Source organism: Falco rusticolus, chromosome 4, assembly GCF_015220075.1.
Source record: "Falco rusticolus isolate bFalRus1 chromosome 4, bFalRus1.pri, whole genome shotgun sequence".
NCBI lineage: Eukaryota > Metazoa > Chordata > Aves > Falconiformes > Falconidae > Falco > Falco rusticolus.
Window position 1 is genome coordinate 56082043 of NC_051190.1, and position 26605 is coordinate 56108647.

Sequence of the window (26605 nt, forward strand, 5' to 3'; positions counted from 1 at the left end):
GCTGAACAGGCTTGAATGAAGCCTACTTCGTGTCTTCGCATAAAATGAGGAGGGATGGGAACAGCAATTGGTACATTAAAAATACTTGAAAAATCTCATTAGTGTTTGTAGCAAAGAGCTGGGCTTGTTTTGACACTTTGGGTGAGCATATCAGGTTAAAAGCCTGTGTGACCTCAGTGGCCTTTCTTTTAAAAGTACATGAGAAGAATCACTCCTGTAAGTAAGCTGGAGTCTGGAGGTTTATTTTTTTGGTCTGCAGAGCTGTAATGATCCCTGTGAGGGATCATAAAGATCTGCTTGTTTTCATTTGGTTAGCCCAACACTTTGATGTTGCAGCTGAGCTGAGCCAGAGTTGCACAGATCTAGGGCATGGCATGCCTGTGAGGTTGCCTTCACTGGGTTTCACCTGCCTCTGCTGTCTTTACTAACTGGCATTATGTAATTTTGTTATCTCACCTCCCTTCCTTTCTGCTGAAGTCCTGTAAGATATTGCTAACTGTCTGTCTTTTTCACCCACAGGGAGTGGAGCGACTGCAGTGGTGCAGGCAGCCTTCTGTGCTCCAAAGAAGGAGAAGGTGGCAATTAAACGGATCAATCTTGAGAAGTGTCAGACAAGCATGGATGAACTCCTGGTATGCAGTCAAAATTGTCTGGGGAGTTGTATTTCAGTTAGCATAATCTCTGTGTTTGCTAGGTGCCTTAAACAACCTTTCTTGACATGGTGTGAGGGTGAGGGGACTTGACTGACTTCACTAGAGGCAGTTCAGTTGTCCTGGTTGTGGGACACAGTACTTAAAATGTTAAAAAGATCCGACTGTTTTAGGACTTCAGACTATTTGTTTAGAGTTAAGCACTTTGTATAATCACTTTGTTTTGAACAGTTAATGTGCAAGTGTGAAGCTCTGCTGTACCTACAAGAGGTCTGCAGCTTGAGGTGGATCCAGAGCTACGTGCTTCCAGAATCTTAAATTTTAAAGGGAATGGTTTTGCTTTCTTTTCCTGCAGTTCTTTAAATTCCCCCCAGCCCCTCCTTCACCCGTGATGGGAAAACCTGAATGAATTAGCTCTTGTTCCTAATCTCTTTCTGGTACTGATGCCAGCTAAGGGATCACTCTGACATATTGCAGGCTGCCATATGGAAACCCGCACTAATCCCGAGTTCAGGACAGGAGGTAGAGTCCTTTAGAGCTGTAGTTCAGTAATTTTCTTCTGCTGTGTGCCTATTTTGTCAAGATTTTTCTGAATGGAAAATAGTTTCTGGCAGGTAGTTGTGGTAACTAAAATTTCCTTTTTCTCATTTGGCTTGTATGTTGATGGGCTGCTTTGTGTTCTCCTTTCTGTGTGTGTCAGCTTGGTGCTTCTGTAGTGCAGTAGCTGTCACATTCACCTCACATGTGGAAGGTCCCTAGATTTAAGCCAGGCAGTAATAGGCATTCCTGTGAATGTCGAGGTGTCTCCACTAAAGATGAGAAAGCTCTCTTGGGTGAAGCTTCCCATAGTAAATATTGGCTGGCACAGGTTGAGGGTAGGTGGAGAGATAAGGCCTCGTACCTCCTTTGGTTTTAAAGCAACTACCCAAGTCTTTTTTTAATCTTGTCTCTCTGTCTTTCCGCTTGCATCTTGACATTTTCTGTAGTGTTATGTCAGGCACTTGTTTTCGTAATTGCAATTAGAAAGTAGAACAGAGACAGTTCAGGAGTCCTGGCTAGCTCTACACATGTACGATCTTCAGCAAGTTGCTTGAGCCATGGTTCCAGTTTCCATCTAGTGACTAATGCTATTTTTATCATTATAGGTATCTGCAAATCTGCTCTTGTAAAGAGGAAAGGCTCCATCCAAGCTGTCACATTTTAGCGTGCCTGTGAAGAGTTGCATGTAGGACTCCTGGATGACCTGTGTTCAAATCCTCTTATGGCTCATACTAGTTTAGGAGTTCAAGATCTCTTCCCTTTTCGCAGTTGGTCTTTTTGTACTGATACTGACCCCTGATAATATTTTCAGGTCTTTTATGTGGCTTGTCCGTACTGCTCTGCCTCAGTTATATTCCTAACTATTGTCATGATGTAGTAATTGAGATTTAGTCTTCAAGTAATTGCCAGTTCCAGCTAAAAGGGTTAGGTTCAGAAAGATACGCTACAGAGACTTGGCATGTAATTTTAGATAAGTACTTCTAATTGCACATTTTAAATCTCTGGCTGACCTGTTCCTCACAATGATTTTTCTTGTTTTGAGTAGGACTGCAATGAATTGCTGTTGTCAGCTCTCCTAAGCTTCCAATTTTGTGACCAGATCTAGTGTGGGTCCTTCTGTAGGCTTGTGTATGCAACTGTAGATGTTCTTGAACTTAAAATCATGCAGAGGTGGAGGGTTGAAGGGGATGGTTCTGAGATGTAGCAGCTTCCTGGGCCAGTGGTCACAAAGATAGATGTAGTGTGTGAGAAAGTGTTTTCCCTGGGTTTGTTCTGAATTTGTCAGTTTGAGTGTTGTTTCCCAGTGCAAGAGCCAAAAGGATGGAAGTTCCTGATTTCCCTGCTCTGCTCTTACCTTTCCAACTTCTTATCTTGTCTTCATATTTGCTTGTTCCTCAAAGTAAATATTCTCAAGCCTTTCAGTATTGTAATCTCCCTTCCTGGCAGTTTCCCCGGTCGGTTTAAATACTTTTTTTGAGTAACTACTTGTTACTGCAGGATTGGGATTTTTGAATTTTTTTTCCCCTTCCAAAAAATGTATATTTAAGTCTTTGCAGGTTACAGTGGTTTTAAGAAGCAAGTGGAAAGAGAAATATGATGAGTTCATACTGTATGCCCCCTCCTTGCTTTCTCTTCTTCCCCAATGCAGTTAAAACATGAACTCAGGCTTTTATTAGATCCATTATCCTTCAGCACCGCAGAAGGATATCAGCACTATAGTCAGCTTATGGTAAACTCTGATGTACCGCCTGGGGTCAGGACAGTGCTTTTGTATTAGAGCACTGCCCAGTTGTTAGGCAGTGGGGCAGAAAAGGGAAAATTGTGCTTAAATTCTTCTAAGATTTTTTTTTTCTGCAGTGCTTCAGACCCGTAAGCCTTCTCTACTGAAGCAAGCTTGTTTATTCCCAGAATCTGCCTAGCAAAGAGGGTTAAACAGTGTTACGTTTCTTGGGAGAGGGTAGGGAGAGCAGCAAACAGTTCTGCCATTGATAAGGATGACTTGTCTCTTCTATGACTCTTTCATTGCCTGTACTGCTTAGTGGCTGGTGGTTCTATTTCTTATGATGGAGGAGAAGAGGAAGGTTATGTTGGAGTGGGGTTAGGAAATCCACAGTGAGTGGCTCAATTGCAGGCTGAGCGGATGAATGAGCTTCCTTTAAGCTTCTATGGCAGTTGGTGCCCAGAGGCTGAGGAATCTGGGACTGTCTCCTAGCTTGTGGAGACGCTATGTTTAGGGTGATTGAGTGGTATGGCTTGGCTTGTGGAAGGTACTGATCTTGATCCTTGTATCTCAGCATGCACTTGAGCAGTGTGGGTGGTCAGGAATAACCTGCACACTTTGCGAATGCTGAATGACATTCTAGATTAATGCAGTGGCTTAATTTATTGCTGCTACAGGGTACGGAAATGTAGAAAGGACCAATTTTGTTGCACCATGAGCAAACCAACTCAAGGGCATTCAGCTCTTCAGCAGAAGTGTTAATTGCTGTAAAGAATATAAGCAGGAGTAAATGCCGCATAGAGAAGTGGCTCTTTCTAGCCCAGCTACTGAATTAGGTGATGTTAGTCAGGAATTTTTCAGTGCTTGTTTTTTATCTTTTTTCTCCCTGCATGTTTTTGAATTGTCTCAGGTCTTTCTGAGACTGCATGTGTGTTTACAATATGGCTTACAATTATTCTTGCTGACCACTGTAACTGGGAGTGGAGTGTAAGGATAGGTGGTCAGATAGTATTTTTTACAATTGATCTTGGACTTTCTGATTTGTTAGTGAAGTTCCACTTCTTACTTGTCTTACAAGCCCACAGTAGTTAACAAATCTATGCAGCATTTGGTGTGTGTTTGAAAACAGTCTGCTCATGTGGTGTACTTCACCACTGGACACTGTTCACTGCTGTGTTTTGCTCTTATCTCTCCTTCCCTTTGTGGGATGCTGGTTGCATTGCTGCTGTTGCTGATCCTTGAAACACGGTGGTATAACATCTCCCACAAAATAACCATGCTTCAGGCTTTTTTTGTTATATGTGTGTTATTGTTTTAAAGAATTATTGTTCTAAAAGGCCTTAAATCTCCCCTCTGTCCAGCAAACTCTGCTTCATTTTCATGCAGTTAAAGCTGAGTTAGCTTTCTTTCATCGAGGTGGGTTTTTTCCTCTGTGCTTTGAGTAGCAGATGATGTGGGTTGTCAGCTTAGCAGTCAGTAGGAATCCCGAACAGCAGAGAATAAACATAAGCTATGGGGTATTGCACATTGGGCTTTTCCATCTGGGGGAAACTCCTGCCTGTTCAGTTCCTAGGGTTATTCAACAGGAGATGGGTTCAGGAAGGAGCATGGGAGATGTGGTATTGGTGCTCCTAGGAAGGAGCTCCAAACTCTTCTTCATCCGGAAGCTGATGGTACTGGGCCTGATGGGTCTACACACAATGGTGAAGTGAAGGTACTGCTGTGGTCAGAGGGCAGTTAAGGAAGCAGAGGGAACAAGTTTAACTGCAACAAAAAGAAATGTCCTTTTGAATTTCATGGAATTAACCTGGGGGACTTGCTGCCAATAATACAGAGATCAAACATTGCGTGAGATTAAATAAATCAACCTATAGTTGAGAAGGTTAAATTAGATAGGATTTAAAAAAAGGATTATGTACTCCCCTGGTTTAAAGTATAAGCCAACTGTTAACTGCCCAGGCTTAGTCAGAAGTCTTCCCTCTGGGCAGATAATTGTGTAACTCCTTGTTACAGCATTTTACACCTTCTTTTGAAGTCTTGGACAGGATATTGAAGTGGCTTTGATCTGACAGAGCAGTTCCTACAAGTGGATTAACCAGACTGTCTTACAGTGGTTGGGAGCAAAGCAGCAGACTGCTGTAGAAGTAGTACAGATGTTTCATCCATGCCTGTCATCTTATGGGAATTGCCATTATAATTCCATTTGCAGTCCTGAGGACCTTTACTCTTGCTCCAGGGGAGAAAGTCGCCCAGTGTCAGTGCCAGAGTCTCTGACATATAATGCGTGGCTCCTGCATGGTTGTTTGATATGCTGTGTTATGTGTTTCTTGCATGATGGGATTGCAGCTTTATGGAAGGCTTAAACCAAAGCTGGGTAGAGCTTGGTTGTATTGTTTCTCAAAGCTACAACAACAGAAATCTTAATTACTGTGCTGTTGAAGTAGTCTTTTTTTTTTTTTTGTTAAAAGTTCATGTTGAACATCAGGATTAATGGTGGGTAAAATCCTGAACATAACATAATGTCTTCCTTCACATTGACTGGATGAGCATGAGATGGTGTATGTAAATAACTTCAGAGAGTTTGCAATTGACTGTGTGGACAAATGGCAGATTTAAGGCATTGTTGAGATGTGAAGACTTAGTGATCTGAACAACTGTAAAGGTCAATGAAATGTTAGTTGGTGAAGTGAGTAAAGCTGGGTTTGCTTGTGTCTGTGAGATGTCACTTGCCCATTTGCTTTGTGGCTGAAACAAAAAAAAAAAAGGCATGTATGAGTTGCTACACCATGGCAGTTTTAAACATCTGCTTCCTTCATGGCTTTGTCACTCAATACTGCAGACCTTGAAAGAGGGAATGACCTTTGAATGATGCTGAAAGATAGCCACTGAAATGGGCAATTGCTGAATGACTGCCATAGGGGTGGTTTGTTCCCATCACCTAAAGATTAATTTATGGTTGAAGCCTTCTTAATCCCTTTCAGTATTTCTTTTCCACTGTTGCTCTGGGTGGGCTAATCTAATCCCTTTTTAATCATGCCAGCCTATCTCCTGTAGCCACATATTGAGGTAAGGAGTTGAACTGGATAATCCAGAGGTGGAAGTTGGATCAGAATCTCTGATTTTGAGGTTTATGCTTTTTCCATACTCCTTCAAAAAATGTCTCGGGTTGATTGTGGATTTTTTTGGGTGTGTGATGTTTAAAAATGGAAATGAATTAATATTCTCAATTTTAAACCACTAGACTAAACCATCAGAATTTCACTTGGAGCAAAATTTGAACAGTTATGGCTGCCTGTAGGACAGGAGCTCTAAATCCTGCTTTAAAAGGACGAACAACAGCTTTAATGCCTTATACCTTGAGATTTCAGATGAGAGATTGAGTTCTTTGCCAGCCATAGTTGAAGCATTGGTGTATTCAAGGTGGAGATCACATCTGACCCGCTTTGATTTCCTGCCCCAGGCATGCTTTCCCTCTCCATTTCTTTTGTGGTCATGATTGCCTTCAAATAGGGTAGCCAAGCTGTCAGTTTTTTGGATTCCTCTGAAGTTGCAGGTATCCACATAAAAAAAGCATACTGCTGCTGCGTGGTCTGTCTTGAGTTCATGTCAACATGTAGGAAGTAAAACTAAATAAAGCACTATTTTCATCCTTGTACTTGAGAGCAAGTGTCTTTTGAAACGTGTCTCAGGGGCAGATAAACACAGAGTAGAAGGTGATGGTGTGAACAGAAAATACTGTTATGGAAGTTCAGCTAATAGCTTATACAAAGCAGGTAAGGTTGTATTTCTTTTCTGCTATTAACTCAAACTTCAACTGTATGTCAGTGGGCAAATAAACTCACTTCCAAAATAGTAGATCTCCAGAAGTATGTCTGAGTTACAGGAGACTTGTAGGTTTCTTATGATTCTAAATTATACTTCACAGCAGTTTTATTAGTGTTTCACAAGCCTTGAAATGCTTCTTTTATTGCCCGCAGAAGTACAGAAAACATTTGTCAGAACCCTTAATGGAAGACATGAAGGCCTTTATAGCTAATCCCCATCTATTTGCTTGTGGTATTTGACAGTACAGATATTTTTAATATCTAGCCCAGGGTGAGCATGTAACCATCTCTAAACCATTGCCTGTGTCTAGACACGTTTTTATCAGTAATTCCTCTACAGAGTGGAGCAGAAGGCAGTGTAATTTATGGATCCTGCAATGGGGAATTGTCAGTAAGGCTGTATGTCATAACTGAAGCCATCTAGTGTGAGGGGTGGCAGTGCATAAGCAACTCGGTGAAGAGCTGTGTGCCATCCACTGGATCTGTAGGTGGTTTCAGGGGTCAGTATCAAGTGACCCATGAGTGTTGGCGGAGTGGGAGTAAATAGTCTTCTACAGCTTAAAACTTGTATATAGCAGCCCAGATAAATTCTCATGTTTAGCATTGATGTTATTACAGAGATGTAGAAATTGCTGAGATTTATATTGGAGGACTCCTAATGCGGTTTTGTCGCTAGTGACAGTGAGGGGAGCATAGCTGTAATTCACTTATTTTTTTTTTAATTTGTGTAATTTGGGGATAGCAGCCTTGTTAGAGAGGGTAGGGAGAGGAAATCATTGCCAGCTATGACTTTGTTGTGTTTGAAGAGCAGCAAACTCTCAAAAAAAACGTTGGGAGTAGTATTAAAGCTGTGCTTAGTACACACAGAAGGGCTATTGCTGCATTTTATCCCTCTTTCTGTAAGTGTGCTTTTGAGCAGAGCTCCCCAGTGTTCCTTGACTGGGATTCCTGCCTTAACTACAGCTCTTTATCCACTACATTTGTACTGCTGTAGCACAGACTGTTGTATGTACAACAAAATTGGCTTGGTTTCAATTACATGAGGAAGCATTTTAACCGCAAAGCCCACTGTGATTTGTCATGATCAGTTAAAACAAATGTATGTGTTGAGCCTCCAGGATGTTGGTACCCTCTGTGGGAGTGAAAAAGAATGTAGCTTTGATGTAGCCGATGTGAGATTAGCCTGGAAAACTACTGTAAATGGGGTGGGGGGGTCTGTGGGTGAAAGGGAAGGTCTGCCTGTCTGCTGCTATTATTGGTAATAATGTAAAAACACTGGAAATCATGGGCTGTGATGCAATTAATTATTCAGAGCTATGCTACACTGTGTGAGAAATGGTTTAATCTGCCTGTGTTACATATCTGCTAGCTGATGGAGGTGTGTAATTGTGTAGATCAAGTTTGTGATTATTTATCTTCCCTCTTTGTGCACCAAAGTACATGACAGACTTGAGCTATTTTTTTCTTTCTTTCTTTTTTTTTTTTTTTTTAAACTGTGCTTCCCAGCCCAGGGAACAGCCTGTGGTAATGAACAAGAGAGGAAGTTCTTGGAAAATAATAAAATAGTAACTAAGCGTCACGGAATGCCTGCAAAATGCTGTAGTAAATAGCTGCTCAAATGGCAAAGATCTGATCCAGGTCTAGGCTCTTTAGTAAACTTGGGCCAGACTTTGTCTGTCTCCTGAATTTCAGTAGAGTACAGTAATATATGCAAAATATGCAGTGTTTGTGTGTGTTTCTTGTGCTACTATCTTAATCTCCCAGGGAGCTGGTTCAAAATATTTTGGGTGGTCTAGCTAGGAAAGGATAAAACCAGCTCCTGTAGGTCGCTTCCGAGAATGGTGGCTTTGGGGCAGGTCTGGCTGATGGGATGATCAGCATCCTGCTTGCTGCTTTTGACCTGTGTTTCCTCTGGTGCCACTTGTGCATGTGTGCTTTTTTCAGTTGTCAGAGATGGAAGCTAGGCACTTGTATTTGCTTGCATGTTTAAAAGAAAAAAAAATTCTCTTTAAAACTAACTTGAAGTTTTAGGCTGAATGCAAATTTCAGACTCACGGAACAAGATTGTGTCAGGTTTATGGATCCATTAACAAGGGGCTTAGTCAGTGCTCTGAGCAAGTCCAGAATGATCCTAGGGTAAGCAAATGAGTTCAAAACTCAGAGCTCAATGAGTTTTGGAAAGGTTGAGTGAATAAAAACTGTTGCGCTTATGTTTACAGACAGCAGCCCAGAGTTTTATGTGTTTTTTTGAAAACATTTTTATGAAACTTATGTATACAAACAGCAGACCCAACCATCTGGGTCTTGTGCAAGGAGTATGACAGCACAAACCAGTCACTGAGGCTGACCTGTGTTATCCATGGTCCCACTTGCCATCCATTCCCTGATAGAAATTTGAAGCAGGGAAGTAAAAAGAACATTTTTGTTGCCAGCTTTGTCTCTCAAGGGGTTTTCCTGCATTGTGATGAAACCTAACTAGAAGGTATTGGAAAACTCCAAAGGTGCTGATTTATTTCCTTTTTGAAAAATAGCTCGATATAAGTGAGTGTTTGCAAGGAAGGGAGCTGTAGCTATCAGAGTAAGCAGAGGATATTGTTTCAGGTTGTATTTATTTTTACACAGTGGTTTTTAATGAATGGGTATGCTACACTGAGATGAATAGCCTACTCCCCATTCTTTAAATATCGTTTCCTGTTTAGAAGGATTCTTCTTTAATTTGCTTATTGGAGTTTCCTGGAAAGTTGGTGTGTCTTTGATTCCTCAAATGCAGCTACTCTCTGAAGAGCAGTATTAAAGTGGATAAATCAACATTAGCATGCTTTTTTGTAGCTTTGCTTGCCAGCTAAACCCTTGCCAAGGGGAAGCAGTGTGCCTTTACGCTGTACTCTGTTACAAGCAGAGCTTTGTACATGAGCAGGGGAAGAATATGCTGCATCTGTGGTGTGTCCTAGACATGTGTGAATCCTTCTTGGAGCTTTCTCTTGTACTTTGGTACCAGAGAAGTTTTGTGCTTAGAGGGAGGAAAGGACCAGGGCATGAAGGGCCCTTGCTTTCTTCCTTGTGTGTTGGGGGTTATGGCACTTGGCTCTGTGTGTGTCCGGCTGACAGTGGGCAGCGATTAAACCTTTGAAAAGTAAGTGGCATCTGTGTGTTCAGTGGAGGAATGTCTTAGTTGAGAGCAGGAGTTCAGGATATCAAGGATGAGTGTCTGGTGTGGGTACTGGAAAGTACAACTTGACAGGTTGGGGGGCTTGGCTAAAGCACAAAGGCCCAGCTGGGTGTAGTGCAGGGTGCCAGGCTTAGCTTAATGGGTGGCTTTTGTCTATGGACAATCAAGAAACTGCTAGGCTTTCTGCCCAAACTGGTGATTTGTGCTTGCATAATGAAAAATCAGTCAATGCTTTCTGTGGTGGTGTTCCCCTCGTAACCTAGAAAACCTCAGCCCTTGACCCATAACCAAATCTAAGGATAAGCACGGTTAAAACTCAAACAGTTTAATATCTGAGCGTATTTCATGTTGTACTCCATCTGTAGTAGCTAATGACTTTCTTATCTAGAACTGATTTCCCTCTTCTTCCAAAAGACAGTATGACAAAAGATACAGCTGTCCTTTGTGCCTTCAACCTGATTGAGATAAGCCATCTGCTTTCCTGCTGGGAAGAAACATAAGGGGTAAGAGGCCTTTTTTTTCCCAGAGGCAAATATTTCCCTTTCTCATCCAAATGATGGTCTTCAACAGATTAAGCATCTGTTGTGTAATGTCTCACTGAAAGGCGGAGTCAGCATGAACTTCTAGGGTAACAAACTGGTGTGAATCTTTGGGAATATTCTGTTTTAATTGCATTCAGGTGTTTCTGTTATGACCACTTATGTTGCCCTTGCCAAGGCGTTTTTGGTCAACTTTTTCTTCTTCTAGACAGACAGGAAGAACACCCTAAAATACCTTTGGGCCCCAGTATGATGCAGGCTGAGCGTTATGAGTATTTTTGGATTTTCTACTTTTAGCTTTGAGGTAACCTTTCTCTTTGCACTCTCTTCGAACATTGTGTCTTGAGGAAGATAACTTCTGTGCCCAAGGAATAATAATTGATGGATCCAACTGCCTAATGCTTTATTTTTCTCTACAGAAAGAAATTCAAGCCATGAGTCAGTGCCATCACCCCAACATTGTATCTTACTACACATCATTCGTGGTGAAAGATGAGCTTTGGCTGGTGATGAAGTTACTTAGTGGAGGTGAGTGGTCCAATTTCTTTACCTTAAAAGGCAACATGAAAAGCTGTCTTCCTGTTGTAATACTCTTTCCCTTGTTTACCTCCTAAACTTCCCACTTGTGAATTAAGACATTTTATAGAAGCATAGAGTTGTTTATTATCTTGAAGGTCTTTTCCAGCCTGAAGGCCAACTGTTAACAGAGCACTGCAAGTCTACCACTAAACCACGTCCCTAAACACCACATCTACGTGTATTTTAGATACTTCCAGTGATGGTGACTCAACCACTTCCCTGGGCAACCTGTTCAAGTGCTTGACAACCCTTTCAGAATTTTTCCTAATATCCAATCTAAGCCTCCCCTGGTGCAACTTGAGGCCATTTCCTATCATCCTATCAGTTGTTATCTGGGGGAAGAGACCCACAGCTACCCTGTTAGAACCTTCTTTCAGGTAGTTGTAGAGAGCGATCAGGTCTCCCTTGAGCCTCCTTTTCTCCAGGCTAAAGAACCCCAGTTCCCTCAGCTGCTCCTCATAAGACTTGTGTTCCAGACTCTTCACTACATTGTTCATCATTGAGGTGCTGAAAGTCTTCCCTGTAGTGGGGGACCCAAAACTGAACATAGTATTCAAGGTGCAGCCTCACCAGTGCGGAGTACTGGGGGACAGTCAAGTCCCTAGTCCTGCTAGCCACATTATTTTGGATGCAAGCCAGGATGCTGTTGGCCTTCTTGGCTACCTGGGCACACCTCTGTCTCATACTCAACCAGCTGTCAACAAACACCCCCAGGTCCTTTTCTGCTAGGCAGCTTCCCAGCCACCCTTCCCCCAGCCTGTAGCATTGCATGGGGTTGTTGTGACCCAAATGCAGGACCTGGCACACTGAGCCTTGTTGAACCTCATACAGTTGGCCTTGGCCCATTGGTCCAGCCTATCCAGATCCCTCTGCAGAGCCTTCCTGCCTGACCAACACTCCCCCTGCAACTTGGTGTCATCTGCAAACTTAGGGTGCGCTTGATCCCCCTTGTCCAAATCATTGATAAAGATATTAAACAGCACTGGCCCTGATACTGAGCCCTGGGGAAGAGCACTTACTTGTGACTGGTGCCAACTGGATGTAACTCCAGTCACCACCACTGTTTGGGGCTGGCCATCCAGTCAGTTTTACCCAGTGTAAAGCTTAAGCTTGTCCAAGCCATGAACTGCTGCTTTCTGTAGGAGAATGCTGTGGGAAACAGTGTCAAAGGCTTTACTAAAGTCTAGGTATGCACTATCTACAGCCTTTCCCTCATTCAGTAAAGGGGTCACCTTCTCATAGGAGATCAGGTTTCTCAAGCAGGACCTGCCTTTCATAAACTCATATGGACTGGGCCTGGTTGTACTGTACGTGCCATGCGAGGCACTCAAGATGATCTGCTCTGTAACCTTCCCTGGCACCGAGGTCAGGCTGAAGTTCCCTGGATCCTCCTTCTGGCCCTTCTCATAGATGGGCATCACATTTGCTAACTTCCAGTCAACTGGGACCTCCCCGGTTAGCCAGGTCTGCTGATAAACGATTGAAAAGTGGCTTGGTGACCACTTCCAGCAGCTCCCTCGGTATTCTTGGGTGGATCCCATCTGTCCCCATAGACTTGTGTGTGTCTAAGTGGGTAGCAGGCTGCTAACCATTTCCCTTTGGATTATGGGAGTTTCATTCTGTTCCCCATCCCTGTCTTCCAGCTCAGGAGGTTGGGTAAATACTAATATGATACATCAACATTTCAAATAAATAGTTGAATAACAATATTAACTTCAACCTGTTCAACTCAGAAATAGCTTCTCATGTTATGTATACCAGTAGTAAACCTGTGTATGACTGCTAGCCTTTTCTCCCCCTCCTATTTTGTCTGTTTGACAGTATTTCCTAGTTATTTTGTGTGTATTTGCCGAATGACTCACTAGAGTGTGTGAAAACTGTAGCGTATGACTTCAGACATTGACAAGAGAAGCCTAAGTGCAGATGTAGTATTTGAAACCATCCTAAACTTCTAGAAAAGAAATGTCACTGTCATCAAGTGATGGATCTGAAATGGTGCTTCTCGGCTCATGTTAACAAAAGTTTCTCCATCTTGCTCTGTAAGCCTAGGATAAGCTTCTGAACTAGAAAAGTGTGCAGCTACCTCCACTGAGCCCCAACCATTTCCACTAACTTTATTGTGAGAACTGCAGCTCCCCTGCAAGGCTGGTTCCTTCCAGCTTGGAGGCCTGCATGGTGCTGATGGTTACCTGCTGGTTCGTAACCAGCCATTCTGTTGATGATTTTTTTTTTTTTAAAAGAACAAACTTATTTGCACATTGGCTGTCCTTGTGAGGAACTTTAAATTGCCTCTATTTTGAGCAGAGCTGCTCCTATGATGTCAGTGTATGCTCTTAAAAAGGGAGAACATCAGTGAAGATGCAGCTTGATTTGTGTAGGATCAATTCTCAGGGCTTAGTTTACTTTGCCCACTTGACAAAATAACTGGGAATACTTGGGGCAATTTCAAATTACTGTGTAGTTAACACAGAGCCAGGGAAACCTCCCTTTTCTGGGTTTATTCTCTTAGACACTGGTGAAAGCTTTTTTTTCTTTTTAAGAGAGTGAGTTTGAAAACTTCTTATCATTGATGCTTTATTAGATGTCATAAAATTTTCCAGGATCTGTGTTTGTTATAGTCAAGGCAAGAAATGGAATCAAGTTCTGGATGATAATACAGAGGGCTGTTACTAAATCTTAGGCCTGTCTTTAGGAGGACCTGATTTTCCTGGCACCCTAGTGGAAAGGAACTGAAAGCTGAAAAAAAACCCCGTTTTCTTGCTTTTTTTAAAACAACTTCCTGGATTCTCTGTTATTGGCTTAATACCGAGGACTGTAAAATGCCAGAAGATGCTGTGGAAAAATCTGGCTAAACCTGTTGACTTTTTCCACAAGAGCTTGACAATGGCCATAAAACATTTGTCTTTGATCTTCAGAGCATTTTAGCAGTTCTCTTGGGGGCAATCAAATTTCATGCCAACTTTAAGTGTGTCGTGAAGGGTTTTTAATGTCTTGTGCTCATGTGTCATTAGGCCTCATTCTCATAATGCTCTCTCTTTTCTTGGAGGGACAGGTTACAGGTCATTAAAGATACATGGCTGTTTGTGTGTGGAAAGAATCCCCTGCCAGCTTAGTGCAAATAGGTTTGCTGTGTGTATAAAAAATGTATCTAGGGGAAGGTTTCCACAACATGAGGAAATGGCATTTCAGGGGTACAGGAGCATCAGCAGCAATGTTCTTGGTCTTTTTCAGGAGAGTGCGCAACCTCCGAAGAAAATGCACAGCTACTTTAGCTAGTATTTTGACGGTGGTTTTCTGTCACAACAAAGTCAGGATTAGGTTCATCCTTGAACCTCCGAATGTTTCTGTTTGTCCTCATTTTTGTGTGTGTTTTTCGTGTAAAGCTGGGAGAGAAAAATCAGATTCTTTCTGGACCACCTTTTTGTTATCAAGGCACCGCAGATGTAAAGACCACACTAGAAAATTTCTGGAAAAATAATCATTGCTTCAGAACCAGCCTCTTGGTAGTATGTGTGATGATCTGCTAGTAATTTAATATTCATTATACAAACTGATAAAAGAGTAGTAGCAGTGTAATGTCCCCTAACGTTTCTGTAAGCCTGTGTTAAATTTTCTCACTTAATGAATCATTTGGGGGCTGGAGGAATTGCTAAAATAGAAGGAAAGACTTTGAGAATGACCCATCACTACTTTTTATGCAGGAGGGTACCTTGAGAGGTATTTTTCAGTTGTTTTCACTTTTTTCATGGCTGTATTTCAGAAATCTCTTTTTAGGTCTCATAGGCAAATTCTACGAGACAGTCTTGAGGATGGGGGAAGAAACATGTGAATTGAAGCTTTCTGACTGAAGAGCTTTTTCATTCACTTTTAATGAGACTATTTCCAGTTGTTTTTAAGGAGAGTGATTTATGTAACGAGACACTTTAAAAACGGCTTCTCATTCCTTTCAGCTGACTTCTTATCAGTAATAAAGTGGCTAATTTTGTAGTCATCTGTATCCAGTGGGAAAAATAATGATCTGAGTTTCTCAACAGGAAAAACCTTTGAGCTGTTTTTATAAACCAGAAAGGAAAAACAAAACAAACAAACAAAAAAACCCTACCCCAACCAAAACAGGGTGCAGCCTCTTTCATTCCATCTAACTATTCAGGGAGCGTGGGCTGAGATTTGTACATCTCAGTAAGCACATATGAAGTGTGTTTTGATGTCCATTCTGTATCTTGATTATGGCTTTTGTACTTGAGAATTTCTTCTGGGTAAAAGTTCAGAATCTTATTGCTTCTCTTCCATCAGTGTCAGTGTATGCTGGTATGTGTGTTCAGGCTAAAACTAGTCTTAATTTCAGCCTACTTACACTGACCTTATTACTTTGTCAAAGCAGCCCTCAAGACAGTCTGTAATGCAAGCCTTTTTTTGTTGTTTTAAGTGCAATTTTATTTATTTCTTGGTTGCAGTCATTTTGTTGAAATCTTAATCTAGTCATATATACAGGTATTTTAGAAATGTCTCTAAGGGACAATACTCTAAATCCATGAACCATTATTGTCTGATAAGTGTCTTGCTCTTCTGTGCAGCCAGCCAGTGCATTCAAAGGTAGCTTAATTGCCTGCCTGGCATTGTGGCTGGAACTGAACTGTTTCTGCTTTACAAGTGCTGTGTTGGTGGAAGATACTGTTTTCCCTCTTTGAAAGTTACCTGCAGCACGGAGGTAGTGTACTGGTAAGCTGTTGGGGACTACATGTGAAGTTGCTAATCTGCATCAGAGCCAAGTCAGGCTGGTTGCAGTTAATGCTGAAAGCAGTTTGAACTGGCAGGCTTCACACTGAAGCAGATGTGGGGTGTAGTTGTTGCTGATGGCAGAAATGTGGCAGTGTTAATATCCAGCTGGTAGTGACAAGAGGAGCTGGTTGTGTCCAGTTACTCTTGACACCCTCTTTCAGATCTGGTGATGTGTGCCTGAGTCAGGTTTGTGAAGTATCTGCTGTTTCTGTTCCCTTCATTAGAAATTTCAGACTGTTCTTCCAATGATAAAACATTAGTAGGGATCTAAGCTTAGAAATGTCGACTTGGCATCCCAGCCTTTGGGTCCAGTGTTACCCATACTAAACTCCAGTGGCTATTTCTAGACAACGGCTGACTTGCTCTTTGCCTCACTGGCGTTCCAATTGTGAATTTTACTCATGCCTTTTTAAAGCCATCTGAAGCCCAGTCCTGCTCTCTTAACTCCTGCAGCTTTTTAGCAGAAAGAGGACCAGCTGTCCTTTTGTTCTTATGCTTTTTCTGGTTGTGACCTGTTTGCACCCTAAATTCTTTCTGGTTTTAACAGGAGCTCTCATGTCACAGGTGACCCAAGGCAATGGCTAACTGCAAAACAGTTGCTCGTATGAAACAGCCGCCTGTGGTGGCTTGCTACATTGCACAACAATTTTTAAGGTCCTAGCCTACAGCAGATGAGACCTCCAAAATATTTTTAAACTATATAAAGCCTTTAAATATTGAAAGATTTCCACACAGGGCGCTCTCAGATCTCCTGCCTTCTTGAAGGCTCCTAATTAAATCTGCTAAGGAGACTGCTGTATTGAAATAGTTAAACCTTTTATTTTCCAGAAGTTTTTAAGATTATTGATCTCTTACATCAACTTTTGATCTTGATTATCTGATGAAGTGCTTGGCCAGCAGTTCAGCAAGCCAGACCAAAAGGGAGGTATGGCGAGTCTTAGGTCTCCACCACAGAGACAGGGTATCTTGTTGGGCTTCTGCTGTGTTAATCTCTCATCTGGCCACTCCCAATTCTAGCAGTGAATTACGATCAAAGCATAAGTGACAGGTTCTTAGAAATCCTCATGTTTATCTGTTAGAGCTACGCTATTTTGAGTCCACTGGAGAGTTTTTAATTTTATTTCTAGAGACAACTTTATTTCAAACAATTAAGGGTGGGATGAGTCAGAAGGAGGAGATGGTAGGGACTATATATGTTTGCAGAATGCAGAGTGTGTAGATATATTGCCACTCCTAGCTATGGTAGGAAAAGCATGGAAAAAAAAATAAGTCTTCAGATTTTCTCCTATAAATGTCTGTCTTGACTGCAAGAGGCTGTTTTGCCCTCTTTATTGTGCCTTAATCTTGTCGTATTTCTTACATTGCCATGCAAGAGCTTTAGAAAGGAGGAGGTGAGAAGTTTCTTTCATTCTCCCTCTCCGCTGAGGTGGTTTAACCAGGGTTAAGAAGAAATTTCAAAACCAGAAACCCCAGCAATCTACTTAAATGTCTTTTCCTTTGTTTTGTATAACTTGTTCTTTCCTTTAGTTCAGTGAGTTTTTGCTGCATCTGTATTCCTCAGCCTCAGAAGTACTGAATCCAAGCAGCTGTTCCTTCTTCTTTCGTGTTTTCTTCCTCTGTTTGTCAGAGACTGACAAGATGCAGATTTAATTCTTGGCTCTGACAGTCAGGCTCACTGAAACCACTGACTTCTGCTGAGGTGTCTCAAAAGCAGCAGCAATGAATCCTGCCAGCTCCCGGTTCTCAAAGATGCACCATGTTTAGCATCAGTGGCCGTCAGGTTTGGGGCAGATTCTCACAAAGTTGTGTAGTGATCCCCAGCAGTGGTTTCCAGCCTATTTGTGCCAGGCCTCTAAATGGCAAATCAATGCAGGTACTGTTACCTGCTTTTTTTTTTTTTTTAATGAAATTAGAGTATTAAATTTTCTTGTTCTGCTTGCCAGACAAATTTAAAAGAGGAGGGGTTTTTTTGCATTTAACTTATCCTGTATCTTTGCCCTGTACTTAAGTTATACTATAACATGCAAGATGTGGTTCCCACAGCAACTAGCCCAGCCGTGCATTTCTTTTGCCTCTAGGGGCATGTAAAATTCCGGCTGTAATACCCTGCATTTATCTGTGATCTTGTTCTAAACAAGCTTTCCTTTCTGCTCAGGTTTTCATACCCTTCTTTGCTTCAGCCCCATGTGCTGAAGCACTAAGCAGTGTCACTGACAACTGTCACATAGATACTTTCTTCCTCTCCTGAGGAGAAACATTAATGGCATTTAAGAAGCCTGCTTCTATAAGTGCTTGCTGATGTAGGTGAGGTCAAAGAAACACGCTCTGGATTTGGAGCAGGAAGCATTGATGTTTGTGGTGGCTTGCTGTTGAAAGTGAATCAGTGGAACAATTAGGACTTCTTGCCCCGAGGGTGCGATTACACAGAAGTTTTCTCCAGCAGCGAAGCTGGTTTAAGAAGTCCCTGGCTGCTTTGGTCTCCACCCTGCCTGGAAAACTGGATTACCAATTACTGCAGTGATCTCATTTACAGTATGGCTTCGTAAGCAGATGTGTTGGCACAACAGGGAGGTGGTGAACTGTGGAACTCTTTAATCTCATTTTGCTGCTGAAGAAAACACAGAATAGTACAGAGTGTTGGAGGAGACAGTTTTACTGGGTACATGTGTGGGGTGCAAGACAGGATTGCGTTTGCTAGGTTTCAAGAAAGTCCATTGCAAATGGTCTGCCTGATGTCAGTGTACAAAACCCGAATATCCCTCTCTTAGAAATTCAGGGAATTGGACTGTTCATGGGTTTCTTGAGTCTTCATTGCTCAGGTACTGCTATCGTGGGTGGAAATCAGCTACTTGCTGCTGGAAAGTTGGAACTGGCTTCTGTGGATAGAGCCAGGCCTAACTGGATATTCTCTAGCCATGCCAAAAATGGGAGAGACGAACTGTGGGGCTTCCTCCTCTTCACTCCTGGGGGGCAGTGGAGGGAGCAACGGGATGTCCGTCCAGCTGCACAAACGGAACAGACGTGAGTCTGCCTGCTGCAGAGCTGGTGTGAGCCAGAAGGACTCTAGAAACAGTTGCTCACTGCATGTTTGTCTTTGACCTGCAGTAGTTACAGGTTGGGTTTTATCAAGTGAGGGTAACTTGATGTACAGCTTGTTCCCTGTGACTTCCACTGTCATTAGGAGCTATTGCAGTAGCAGCTTTCAGGGCAGACTAGGAAGCTTGCGAATTTGAGCAGGAAACCACTTAACCTTCAATTTGCTGCGCAATTTGCAGAGAGTTTGTGCTTTACTAAGTAGATGTAGTATGATTTGCAATTGGACTCAGAATATACTAAGACACTTTAATTAATGATTAATAATAAATAATGGTAAATGCTTTATTGGATTGCACAATATCTTGTAGGCTTCCTGTTGATGTGCTGCACAGTGTATATTTCATGGGTAGGAATTTGTTTGTAGCCACATTTTTTTCCGCATCAGTCTTTAAATGTCCTCTCCTATCTTCTGTCTTTTGTTGGGCATTGAGATCAGTTGCTCATCACTAGATTTCTTTAAGCATCCTTATTAGTGACAGCAGTATTTACACTTACATTTAGGCTCCAGTTCTGGCTCTTCTCTGTGTCTCATTTTGTCTTTTCCTGATATGCTTCCCCTTCAGGGTTTGGAGGAGCTTTCCAGTCAGCCTCAGCCAAACTTAATTTCTTTTTCTCTCTTAAGGCTTACCCTCCTGTTCTGTGAATCTGTAGGTTCTACTTGTGCATTTCTAATGAGAAAAACCATGAGGAAACTGTTGTAATTAAACCTAGTGCCATGTATAATACACACCAGAGTACTTCACAGTGTTACCAAGAATAGTTGTATTCTAAGGAGAAATAGAAGATTTTTTTTCTTCTTTTTTTAAAAAAAGACATTGTAGTGTGTTGTGTTTTTTTGTTGTTCTTGAAAATCTTGTAACTGTTCTCTAATACAATGTTGGGTGCCTTATTTCCCATGAGAACCTCATCTTCTACCCTTTAGATTATGGGAGGCTTCTGTCTTGCACAATGAGATTGAACATTTTGCACATGGAGCACAAATCCCTACTGAAACTGTATTTAAGCAGAGATTCAGCTATGTTCAGATGTGCTGTTACTTCCCCAGTTACTCTTAAACTGGTTTGGAGGCTGGCTCGGAAACTGGCAGTATGGAGAATCACGCTGGTGTTTCAAAACAGCATGATCAATTTGTAAAGTGCATGCTGTTGTGTAGATCAGATCTTTGTCCCAGTTCAGCTGAATTAGTTTCCAGTTAATTTCTAGCAGTTAATGTATTGCTGGATTGGGAACAGGCCACTTTGTGTGAAACAGTCATTTTTCCCCTTAGGCTAAGGATAGGGCTGCTAATCTGTTGTTCAAGTGTAACACAGTTGGTGTGAGAAAATTTGTCTGCATCCTAAGGCAGTGGAGGCCTTACCCTAGTGTGTCACATGTTTAACTGAGATCCTTGGGAGCAACTTTGCATTGAATTTAGCGGCCTGATGCTGAAATCCCATCTCTGCCTTCTAGCAGAAAGGGTTTTCCATGATGGCGAATCTCCCATGACTTCTGCTTTCAAAGTAGCTTAGTGCTTCGCTATGGGTTTCTGCTTGGGGATCTGGGTATTCAGTTGCTCCATGTCATGCTTCCCAAGCTAGAATGCCAGAAGGTTTCGAACGCGGCTCAAAGCAGTGCGTGGAAATGCATTTTGGCTTCTTTTTTCATATTCCATGGTGCTGTGCTTTATGAAGTTGCAATTGAGTTGGGAGTTAGTACCAACTCCCAAATATATTGATCTGTGAGGTGGAAACATCACAACTTTTGTGTCATGGTGCCAGCAGCAAAACTTTTTTCCCCCTGTGCAGACAAAGTAGGGATGATCCAAATAACACTTTCTTCAACAAGGCGATGGCTCTTGGGTTGCTTTTCTGCCGTTTCCTGAACTAAGCATTTTGCTGGTAGACTTTTTGCTGTTCTCCTGTCTGTAGAAGACTGGAAAATTCCTCTACTTCTTTGATCATCTTAATGTGAAAGTGGTTTTTAAAAACATGCCTAAAAAGTGGCAGGCTGGGCTGGGAGCAGATATAGCATGGGTGTGAATCAGCCCTTTCACAACGAAGGCTGGTTCTCTGCGTGCCCTCTGGTCTGTCTGACCCCCACCCCCTTTTCTGGGTTAAATACAACCTTTAACTTGGCTAAATGCAGGATTTTTTGACCAGACGCATTTGAGCACCATATGATCTGCCTCCTCATGTTCTCTGAGCCCTTTGCAGGAGAAGGGAGATGTTTGTGAACAAAGTCTGCTAACAGAGTTGTGGGTGGGAAGAGGACAAAACGAGTACGTGAAGAACCACATATTTTCACTGGACTTACAAAACAAGTGACAGTTTGTTCTCCAGATAAAGGCACATTTGAGTTGGAAAAACCTGAACAGTGAAAGTGGAGGGTGGTTTTGGTGGTTTTTTTCTTAGATGTCACAAATTTTGTTCAAAAAAAGAAGCATTGAGGCTTGTAAGCACATACTTTTTAAATACGAATACGTGACAGGCTGAATCCCAGGTGAGTCTTCGTGACACACAAAAGAGGATCCTTTTCTCAGACGTTAGAACCTAAAGGCGAGAGGTTTTACTCCTTTTTCTTTTGGTAGAGGTAATCTTGCTTCCATGCATGAAGTCCAGTGTATGTTAAAACCACTGAGCCTTTGGCTAATTAATTAAGACCCATGTCAAAAGTCATTGGAGATGAGTGTGTTTGTGTGCTCAGGTAGGCTAAAGGAAGGCTGAACACTGCTACGAGTATTCTTGCATAAAAGTTGGGGGGATGTTAGGCAACTTCACTTCTATGTTTTTTCGTTTTCCTTGTTTTTTCTTTTGTTTTGTTAGTGTCTGCTCTGTTAAGATCATGTCTTCTGCAGATGCCTTGAACCAAGCAAAGGTTTTTGGGAAGAGGAAGCTGGAGGTGCCCTTTAGAGCAGCCAAGGAGCTGATCTAATTGCTTGCTGCTGATGAAAGGGGTTTCCTCCCCCATTCACAAATGTGTTCTCCCTCCTTCCTCCTCCTCTTCGTTTGCTCTGAAACTCATCTGTTCAGAGGTTATGCTCACTAACAACCAAACATAGCTTTTGTTTGTTTGTTTTTCTCAGTTTATTTTTTGGTGGATTTAGTAGGTGGCTTGGTGTACAGTGTGAGGACAAGTGCTGGTGGGCTGGAGAAGGTGGAAAGTGCGTGGCTGGGCAGTGGGCTCTCCTGACTGCAGCTAGCTGTTAGAATAACTCGGCATGTACCGTTTCCCACAAACTAAGGGACACCATGCACCCATGTAATTGTTTCCTGTGCAGTTTGAACTGTGCAAAAGAAGCCTTTCCACATGGTGTGCATATTCAAATCTTGTAGCCTTTTTTTTATTTCCTGTGAGAATCTAAATGTTTTCACTTACCAAAGTATTTTACTGATCTGCATGATTGTTTTGGCCTAGAAATTCAGATGGGATAGTTAATAAAACAAATTTTAAGGGGGGAAGGGTTTTTTCCCACCCTTCAGATTCCAGTAGACAAGAAAAAAACCACCCAAACCCCAAAATATCCGTTGTATTTTTCCACTTGCTTCAAGAATTTACGATGTGGGACTTGTAATCTCCCCGTTGACCAAATTCATGAGAGTAAGTTTCTCTAGATTTTGCTGTTCTTCAGATATAAAATTTTTTTTTTTTGATTGCAAGTTAGGAAGAATGAACTTTTTCTAAACTTTTCTAAAACTTTTTAACTCGGCTTTTCTAAGCTAGTACTAAGATGTTCCTTTCCTGTAAGCTTACTCTTCAAAGACAATCAAAGCTGGAACTTTGCTTTGCAGTTGTGCCTGCTTTTCTGATTTTTGAAGAGCTTTGCAGTACTGCTGACACTGCTTGGTGTCCGTAGCTGTGGAAACCCTACTACCTGACTATCCAGTCATTAAACTGTAGAAACCCAAGTTTGAAGGGGCTAAGCATCCCATACTGGAGCAAGAATAATATAGTTCTGAGAACACTGTCTTCAGTCCAGATGCTGATAAAAAGAATACCGTACTCAATGTATCATGAAAACAGAACCTTGCACCAGAGGCATGTTACTAGTCATTGATTCCATTTATTCCTGGGTCCGATTCAAAGGGGTGGTTTGCTCTATAAAACATGGTTTGTCATGCAAGATGATGTAATTCACACCATGGTTGGGAGAAGGACTAAGTATGATGTTTCTAGGGAAGGATCTAAGCTATTCCAGTTTTGTACACAGTGAAGAAGTGACTTATTGTCAGAATGCAGCCTCATTTGTTCTCTAGTTACTTTCATTATTTTTCTGTTAGGGTAGTGTCAACCCTTAACATACTAGATTTTTCCTGCTATTCCTCTGCATAGAGTTTGTAAGAGCTGAAAAGGAGAATCTAACCTTATGAAGCTTGTTGCCTTATGTTTGTGAGTCCTGGCAGACCCCTGCTTTTTCCATTTCCCCCTCCTGCTTCTCCAGTACTTGGTACTAAAACAGCTGTGGTGTGGGTATCTACTTAAAAATCTTCTAAGATCCTGTGTATGTATACTTTAAATTTTGACTTGTTCAAATAACTTCTCAGTTACTCGTGATAACAGGGATTTTGCAGCCCACCTTGAGGATCTGCACCCCTGTAAGGCTCATGTGTGAGGCATGCGTTGTTGCCTTGCCTTTCCTGCAGCAAAGGCTTCAGCTACTTTGATCCTAACCATTGATGCTTCCCCTCCCAATGAATTCCTCGGATTTTTATATTAAGTGATGATAAAGTATACTTAGATGTGATATGAAGCAGTTCTCATTTAAACTAAGGTATCTTACTCTTTTTCTTTAGGCTCCGTTTTGGATATTATAAAGCACATTGTGGCCAAAGGAGAACACAAGACTGGTGTCCTGGATGAAGCCTGTATAGCCACAATCCTTAAGGAGGTGCTGGAGGGGCTGGACTACCTGCATAAAAATGGACAAATCCACAGGTATTTTTCATTTTTCTCATCTTTGTACTAAAACGTGCCACTGAAACAGAGTAGCTGAGCACATGCAGTCTCATCCCACAGTGAGCTGTGAGGGCATGGAAACATGAAAGTGAAGGCAGGAGCTTAGACAAAACTCAGAATTCAAATGCCTATATAATTACTGCTGCTTTAGGAAATACTATGACTAGGCTGAGTTTGGGTAAACTTTGGGGCATTGAAAGTCCTGATATAGACAGTCTGTTTCCAAAGGTCAGTATCCAGCTGCAAAATAGTTGTTGGAGCTGGAAAACTTCAGCTGGTTTTGTTTCTTGCAGAGCTACAAATCACCAAGAGCACTGCCTTCAAGTCCTGTTTGTCTTTTTTTTTTTTTTTTTTAAGGCTAGCTGCGAGATCAACATCATGAAATTTGAATTTGGGTAATTTCATTAAAAAAAAAAAAAACAAACTAGTGGAAAAACTTCTGTAGGCAAAACCCAGTTAACTAATGGTCTGTGATTTGATGGATCACTGAAATGTGTGGGTTTCTGTGCTGCTGTGTTGTTTGGGAGGTATTTTTAAATCATGTTTTCCTCTCCCCTGGTGTTGAGGTGTGGTGTAGTTCAGGAAGAGAGAATACTAAGTCAGTATGTTCTGCCATTAAAAAGAATGAGATTTGCAATCCTAAATATGTGCTGAAAATAGAGTATACTGCTTGTGGGTAATATACATCATTCCAGCCACAGACTGCTGCTGGGAACAACAGCCTTTTCTTTCTTGGGAATTTTGTGAGCTTGGCTCTCCTCTGGTACAATGCCATTATAAGCATTGCTGCTGCTGTGTTGGAGTAAGTTTCTGTCCTGTTATGATAGCTGCGCAAGAAGAGGTAATTCTTTTTGCCAAAACATTATTTTAATTAGAAAAATCCAAGAAGTATTTATTTCATGTTTTAGTCAAACTGACTGGCTTGTGTAGGTTGTTTTGGGTTAAAAACGAAAAAAATGGTTGCAAACAAGGGAAAAGAATTCCACCTGAAGATTTCTTAAATTTTGGTTTCCAGTCTCCATTAAAATTCTGATCTAAGAAGAATGGTTGTCTTCATTGAAGATGGTTTTAATTTCATAGCTGTTTGCTTAACTTTTGGTTTTTGGAGATAAGACTTCAGGCAGTTCTCGGAATTTAGAGTAAAGTGATAGACCACCTTACTTGGTGAGTACATGGTAGTTTTTCCACCTTGTCATAAGTAATTGACAAAGCCATGTTCATCTGTGACTTCCAGTTGATTTGCTCAACTGGTGTAGTTCATCTTCTGGTTTAACAAAATTGAAATATTATGTTAAAGGAGCAGTAACCTGTTAAATGTCAGATTTTCGGGGGAGGTCACATACTGATTTCTGTATTGAAAGAAAGGTTCTGCATTTGACTTGCTGTCGTTAAACAGCAAAAACTAGTAATTGCGGTAAAGATTATAGAGGATATATTCATGTGTGGGTGTTTTTTTTTTTCTTTTTTCTTTTTTACTGTACTCAGCAAAAAAGCAAAATGTTCACAGAAAGTTTGAACTGCTTGGTCCGAAGAAAATGTGATTCATATTGAATCATTCAGAAGCAAACAACCAAACCTGCTGTGTCTGTTCTTGTCCTACTCATTGAAGCGTTTTGCCCATTTTTAGGGAACTTCAGGAAAGTAATCAAAGCTGTGTCATTGCCGCAGCTTAAGGTTGCGGTTGCGTCTCACCTACTTTGCATGTGTTGCATCCCTGTATTTTGGGGATGCTCTGACAATTGCATAACATTTTATCAGAAAAAGCGTTTGTATTACCTCATTGTGTTGGGGCATGGTGGTCTGGGGAATTTGGAGAAGTGGTAATGGTCATGATACAGAAGGAAAGTTGTGTAGTTTTCTGCCTGTGATGCAGAGGATGGGTTTTTAACTGTTGGCAGAAAGTGGCTTACATGCCTTTGAGGGATGGAACATGTTTCCTTAATGGAGTTAATCACGTGTCTTGCGTTTTATCCAGATGTGTATACACTGCTGAGAAAAACACAAAGTTGTAGTGCACATGGGACCTTTCCTCATACATGGGGATATCTATATGGTTTTCTCATTTTGCTTAATGCTAGGGGTCATAATATTGGTCGTGCCTGATGGGTAAGGCAGGTGGAAATCTTGCAGTTGTGCCAGAGATGCTCTGAGAGGAAGTGTTTAAAATAACTAAACTTTGGTCCCATGGGTCAGCTTAAAGTATCTGGCTCTAAAGGAAATGACACCAGGTGATGGCTGAGCTGCTGAATATAGTGTCTGCGATGTGGAGCAGCTGTGCCTTGGGGTAAACTTCAGGGCAAAGCAAGGTCAGCTGTGAGGGGTCAAAATGGAAGGTCTTTGGTAAGACCTGGAACAACCAACCCAAAGCAAGCAGCCATCTGGCAGAGCAAAGTGTTCAGTTGGTTCCACTAAATATCACAACTCCATTTGTATTACACCTAGGTGAAAATGACTTGATAAAGTTAGAGACACAGGATGGGTGAATTAATGTAGTTAGCACATCTGAAGTTGGACAACCAGGCTGGTGGCAGAGCCCAAAGGGATGTAATTTTGGACCCAACTGTAATTTTGTGGGTGCTACTGACCTGAAGTGGGGACAGATTGGTACTGCTGTAAATCATCAGTGAGATCAGAGAATATATGTCTGACAGTGGAGCTGCTTGATCCTTTTAAATTATGCATCATGTTAAATGGGTAAATTAAGTTAACACATAGAAAACTGGGTTAATGAAATTCTGCTGCTGCTGATTCTTACTCTCTGTAAGCCTGCCTTGAAC

At 41.7% G+C, this 26605-nt stretch overlaps 1 protein-coding gene across 1 annotated transcript in view; it reads left to right on the forward strand.

The window, feature by feature from the left end:
- Positions 1–499: 499 nt before the first annotated feature.
- The window catches only part of OXSR1 (oxidative stress responsive kinase 1), a 73508-nt gene continuing 47402 nt past the window's right edge, over positions 500–26605 (forward strand). Inside the window, exons 1-3 of the mRNA XM_037384949.1 lie at positions 500–632; positions 10862–10970; positions 23666–23807. Coding sequence (XP_037240846.1) covers positions 618–632; positions 10862–10970; positions 23666–23807 — 266 coding nt within the window. The 5' untranslated portion in view covers positions 500–617. The remainder of the gene's footprint in view (positions 633–10861; positions 10971–23665; positions 23808–26605) is intronic.